A 6,460-nucleotide genomic window follows, 5' to 3' on the forward strand; every position below is an offset into this window, starting at 1 on the left:
CTCTTGCGAGCTTGGATTCTCTGAATCTCACCATCCTTCGTGTCCACTATGACTGGCTCATGCAGCATCTGCATCTCCGAGCCCGATACACCTGTCTGTCCGCCGTGCGGTGAGTCATTACCTCCACTCCTCGTCTACTGTACCAAGTTTTTGACCGTGACTAGGCCACGTATACTGTTCAGCATGCCTGGATAACCATATCGCGAGCTATACCACCATTGAGCAAGGCGTACATACCTCTTGGTGCCCAAACTGTCGAGTCCGATTTCCTCTGGGTGTGTTTCCTCTCTTGGTGTTGTTTGTGTCCTTGCTGTTTATCTATGGTTCTAAAGGAGAGCCAGACAGCAACGTCAGTACCCCTTCTGAAATCTTCCCCTCTCATATCCTAATGCACACTTAAGCTCCATCATGTTCCACTCAAATTCAAGCCATTCATCACGTCTGCTGTTCGTCGACTCTTCCCAGGCGAGGGATCCGGCGAACCCGAACCCGAATCCCGCGGATCAGAGGGAATACGCAAATTGAAGCGTCTACTCAAATCCGAATCCAAAGCTAACTACCGACGAAGGAAAGAGATCGAGCGACTGAATGATGCACTGCGCGTGGCAAGGGATGGGGAACATAAAGCCAAGGATGACCGGGCTGCCTGTCAGCGTGAAAATTACCGCCTGATGGATGAGCTCAGGTCTGAACGTCAGCGTGATCCATTGAAGGAGCTGGATCCGGATTTGAAAGTCGTATTTGGCATTGGGCTTCTAACCGTTGGGGTAATGTGAATGACTATTACTTGCGCAGTCTTTATCCTTTTGCTCACGGATTATGCAGCATGATTTGTTTGATGGTCATTGCATTCAAAGTGATAAAGAAGATACCCTTCCAGACTTTGTTCAACTGGTGTATGATCTTCCTCCGTCACGCGCTGAATACGATGTACCGCCATTGGGTGGAACATGGGTACCCTCTCCTCTTACAGTTGTTGGAACATTGCTCAGACCCGGAATTGACTGAAGGTGCGTACCGCTTCCTGTGTCCATGTGATATCGGTACTTAACTGATACTTATCGTAGGAAAGGATGGACAGACATGAGTAATTTTTGTACTAGAAACATCAGAAAAATGCAGCAGTTAATCCTAAAATCGATCTGACCTCAAGATGGAAGAGTCATTCAAAGCGTGATAGGATAGCTTCCGTGAGTAACCTCATATTTTTCAGCTCTTTCATCCTCCCTACTACTGGTGCTTTCCAGGATCGCGTATGCTTGTTGGTCGTATCCTTAGTATAAATGAGGTCCCCACCCTCTCCTAGCCTCTGGGTTAACCAATCTCTGAGGAAAGTAATACAAGGAAGGAGAGTGCAATCCGGCAAATGCCGGCATTGCTTTTCCTTCCTCCACACCTCGTTAGAGGATTCTTTACTTGCATTTCCATAGATCCTATGTCCGTTAGTTGACCGGGCCATTTCGAGCATGTCTTCATACCGGCATAACGGGCCGACAAGCCGCATTATCAGCCTCATACATACCAACACCAACACCAACACCATAAGCTAGGTGTTGACAAGCAAGGTAATTGCGTGGACTCGGCACCTTTCTTTGTGTCCACCATGACTGGCTCGTGCAGGACCTGTCTCTCTGAGCTCGATGCGCCTGTCTGTCTGCCGTGCGGTGAGTCATCCGATTCCGCCCTCGCCGTACCCAGTCTTCATTCCTACTAGGCCATATATACTGCTCGGCGTGTCTGGACACGCACATCGTGGGCCATACCTCTGTCGAATATGGCGTGCATACGTCATGGTGTCCCTACTGCCGGGACAGGTTCCCTTTGGGTGAGTTTTCTTTCTTGCCATTCTGTGTCCCCGCTGATTGTATGTCGGCCCGTAGGAGAGCCAGACGGTAATGTCAGTGCCCCTCTGAAATATTCTGTTTCACATTATAACACAAACTCAAGCTCCAACGCGTTCCAAGAAAATTCCGGCCATACGTCTTGTCTGCCCTTCGTCGGCTCTTTCCAAGCGAGGAACCAGAAAAATCTGAATATACCCGTAGAGTAGAGGAAGACCTGCGGAAATCGGAGGATCGACTCAAATCTGAATCCGAATCTAATCGCCGAAAAGAGAGAGAGATCCAGCGGCTGAAGGGAATATTGAGGCAGAGGGCTGCTGTTTTTCGCGGTAATGATCGCTTGAAGAATACGTTAGACGCCATATCCAGTTCCGCGGTGTTAGCTACTGGGATGATGTAAGTGGCTAGCGATTGGGCGGGCTTTAGACTTTGCTAATGGATTAGGCAGGGCGTTGTGTGGGGTGGGCATTAGTGTGATGATGCAAAAGATACCCTTCCGAGCTTTTCCCAGCTTGGAAGGGTTACCATCTACCCCAGTCGCTCCCCAGACGCATTGGGCAGGATATGAGTAGAATATAGGTTCTCTACTCGGACGGTTACTGGAACATGGCTCTAGCGCACACTGTACTTAACTGCTACCTTTCGCAGACAGGACTGGTTAGGCCTGAATGATTTTTGTACCAAGATTATACAAAAAATGCGGTTGATCCCAAAATCAGTCTGACCTTAACCCGAGTGAAAATGGAAGAGCCATTTAAAGCGTGACAGAATAACTTCTGTAAGAGATACCATCTCTTTCATCCTCCCTACCACTACTATTGCTGCTGCTTCACTCCGAACATGGCCGGCTCGTGCCCCGCATGTCAATCTGAGGTTAAGGCCCTGTTTTCTCTTCCCTGTGGTGAGCTCCTTATGACTTCATTTCTTTCACTTTCTTCAAGTCGCCTGTAGGTCATATATACTGCAAGCAATGCATAGATAAGACGGAAACACTGGATAGCAATCAACACAGAGAGTTCACCTTCAATGCTTCGCGGTGTCCAAACTCGAAGTGCCGCAAGCCGTTCCCCCGCGGTATGCGCGTATTCGTCGCTTTTGCTTCAAAAGCTTATTACTCTTGCGTCCCCAGACCCATTAGAAGGGAACGTACGTAATTCCGTTTCACCGTGTTCTGTGTGTCAAGACCTTCTTGTTCAGATACAAACCGTGCCGCGTAAATTCCGACCCTACTTGCTCCCCGCTGTCCGTGAGATCCTTACCGACCCTGATGGCTCGGTAAAGCGCGAGAACGAGCGACTCAGGGAAGTGCTGGAGTGTCAGCAGGCGCGGGGTGAATATATGATGCATATGATACGTGAAAAGGACCGACAACTGGATCAGCTACGAGAGATGGCGGTGTGGAGGAAGCTGCCGCTGTTGCACGTCAGCGTGTATTTGCTTGGATGTGTTTTTATTGCTTTCATGTGGGTTGCTCTCTATGTCGTCTACCTAATATTGCTTATGCGTTGTGCAGAATGATTCTGGGATTGAGTCAGATTATTTCTATTTTGCCTATACATCCCAGTACATGTTTCCGGTCTACGTGCTTCTAGTAAATGGGCTCTAATTATTCTATATGTATCTTCCATTCAGCCCTTCTTGTCTTTTATCTATGGAATTTTCTATTCGGTTCATGATGCTCTGGATTCGTCTTGTTGTATGGAGCATCCCTGTGTGGCGTATGATAAGAAATTAATAGGTACTAGATGGTACGTTTTACAAAACAAGCACTCCCAAATATGTGTCCCATGATGCTGTCCGTTTCATCATATGGCTTGTCTACGGAGCTTTAGTTCCATACCTCGCCGCCTTTAAGTCCCTCGGCGAAGTCGGCGCGTATGACAGCTCCTAAGGCGCCAACCACGTTTATATCTACGTGCTTTCATTGGCCTCCGACTGCCAGGTGCTCGTCGTAACCTGAAAGACATCTCCTTTTAATTTAGCGATCTCCCTCCGCTGGCAATACAATCTGGTAGCACTTTATAATGAGCGAAATAAGTAGGGCACAACTCTTGTATGATTCAATCATGACGAGATTCATTATTCTGGTTTGCACTATTGCCCGGACTCCGTGACGCGACGCGACGCGTCGCGCTACACGCGTATAATCAGGTCCGTGATTACCTTGGTGAAAAGGTCAACCCACAGTCATAAAGTTTCCTTTTCCGTCGTCTGCCAACAGCAATTAAGTACCAATAGGTGGCTGTGCTCAATCCAGCAGTCCTCTTCCTACTCTCGCATCTGCCGTGCAGCATGTCAAGACTCAGTACTCAGTACTCAGCCGTTTACCATCTCGACTCTATCGCACCTGCAGCACTAGCTTTAAAAAGTCGCCTCGCACATTGAATATTGAACGTTTGAACCTGAACATCTGGGGAATTGCTTAAGAATTGGATCGTGAGTGACTAATACCTTCTCCGTATTTTCCCTTCGCTGATGCTCATGCGTCGCACTTTATAGTCTGTTCCACTTACGAGGACTAGTACTACTCGCTGTGCTGTCCTAGCACAATTAACACTGCATCTGTCCTTCTTGCCACCAACAAGAAGCACACTTTCTAACTTCGTCTCTGGACACTTGCAGAGGGAAAGTCTCCCTTTGGCATCCCATGCTCAATACATGAGAACATTGTACCCAACAAGATCATTATCACGTATATCAGCCCGCAAGACGAGGATCGGTACAAGCCTGTAAAAGGACCACAAGGTGATAGTCGAGGTACTAAAGGGGCTCGTCCAAGGGGAAAATACAGGAAAAGGCGAGGCAGAGTGGAAACTGAATGCTTTTCTGGCAGAGGGAATAGCCAAGGATGACCAGGACCGCGGAGCTAGGTGTGATCGCCTGGACCACCTATCTCGTAAGCCTATATGGGAATGAGCTCGCCCATCTACTGTTCATGGTCCCGATGAAGCTCTCAGCCACCATCAATATATTATATTCAGGTTTGCGCATGATGCACGCAGTCCAATATGATACTGGTGAGTACATCTGTTAGTGCTCTACGCCATTGATCCTTATCCGTTCACTAGATTCTGCTATTCTCTCCTCCCACTTGCCACGTATCCACCACACTATGACAAATCGACATCAACCCCAACCCAACGACCCATCCCCACGACCCTTCTTCAGTCGGACATTCCCTTCCGATATTGCGTCATCCCCTACCACTCAACGACGTCTACCTGTTCCCGCTGCGCTGGTCTTTCAATGGCTAGTAACGTGCGTTGTTGGAAAGTAGAAGAGGACGTTGCCTCCTGTCTGGTGCGAGGAGGGAATGAGCATGCCTAGAGACTGCGCGAAATATGACCCCACCCCATCCTGGTGTGTAGGTGTCCGAGTTTTGGCTGGAGACAATGGATCGTCTTCCGGCAAGCAAGACGTCTGCGCCTAGACGATGTATTCAAAACCGGTGAACACACCCACGGCGAAACTTCGCATAGGGTAGGGACGGCAGGTAGTCTTAGGAGGGACTGGTTTTACCTCGACGCCATGTATCGACGTCCGGCAAGCGAGAGCATGGCGTCGGGGTATTGTTGGGGATACAAGGAGTATAGGGCTAGGGTAAACTGGACATAGTACGCACGTCGCACGATGTCGACTGTCTTCGTTACTGATCGAGATCCTTTGCGTCTAGCTGTTATTGTACACCTCGCATCCCAGCCTCTCCCTGGACGACGACTTTTGCGCGGACATGACGTATCGACATCTGGCGAACGAGCGCACGGCGTCGTGACACCGGTCGGAATTTTGGAATAGATTATGGGTCTGAGTTCGGGGACTCTTATTAGAGATGGTTTGGCACTATGCAGTGTGGATTTTTCAATGTACAAATGATCTGCGAGGTATACGACTGGTATATCGGTATTCAAAGAAGCAGACGTGCCTCGCAAACACTTCGTAACATATTGGTATGACTTACGTAGATCAACTCGACGAGGAATCGTCGCTTTCAGTGTTTCCTTACATGTTTTGAGTCGGGAGCATTGCCAATGAAAAGGTCGACTCGAAAGAGACAGCAATAGGGTTCAAGGACAAGATTCAGCAAGGTCGTACTCGCCTCGGCACGCGGCAGGCACTTGTTTGATAATCAGATCACGCGGGGAGCATGGGAACTTTCTCTTCGGTTCCGGTTTTCGTCCCTGTCTGTCGCTGCCAGCGTCGACCAGTACAAGCCTGAGCGCAATGTCAATGTTCGCATGATAAAGTTCTGACTTTCGGTATGTGTTCCGTTATCAGACGTCTAAAGCTCACTAGCGCTCAAGTTTTGACAGCGTATAACTTTCTAGGCTCGTGTTCAAGCGATTCTCGCACCGGCTATTTTCCAATCAGTGAGCGTGTTAGCATCGAATATCGTCGGTAGACTGTCCATAATGATACCCTAGCGCTTGGAATGGTTCCTCGATTCTCGATACCCTGCTCTCAGCTTGAGACGTCGGAAGAGCAAAATGATCCCAGCACAAGGGTCTAGACGTCTAGTATCATTGGAGTCATCGTACCGTGCAATCCAAGGATAGACTTTACGGTGACCCGATTAAACACCGATGGGCGAAAGGGTTATTTAAGGCGCGGGTCTCTCGTCA

At 48.8% G+C, this 6,460-nt stretch overlaps 1 protein-coding gene across 1 annotated transcript; it reads left to right on the top strand.

Annotated features, from left to right (window-relative positions):
* Nucleotides 1-4,689: 4,689 nt before the first annotated feature.
* On the top strand, nucleotides 4,690-5,613 carry EV420DRAFT_1488181 (uncharacterized protein; the record flags this gene model as incomplete). The annotated part of the gene is made up of 4 exons (XM_060470595.1): nucleotides 4,690-4,858; nucleotides 4,910-5,099; nucleotides 5,210-5,455; nucleotides 5,541-5,613. The coding sequence occupies 4 exons, from the start codon at nucleotides 4,690-4,692 to the stop codon at nucleotides 5,611-5,613; spliced, it is 678 nt and encodes a 225-aa protein (XP_060321917.1).
* Between the last annotated feature and the right edge of the window lie 847 nt (nucleotides 5,614-6,460).

The sequence above is a fragment of the Desarmillaria tabescens genome, assembly GCF_030435595.1.
Source record: "Desarmillaria tabescens strain CCBAS 213 chromosome Unknown EV420scaffold_159, whole genome shotgun sequence".
Taxonomy (NCBI): Eukaryota; Fungi; Basidiomycota; class Agaricomycetes; order Agaricales; family Physalacriaceae; genus Desarmillaria; species Desarmillaria tabescens.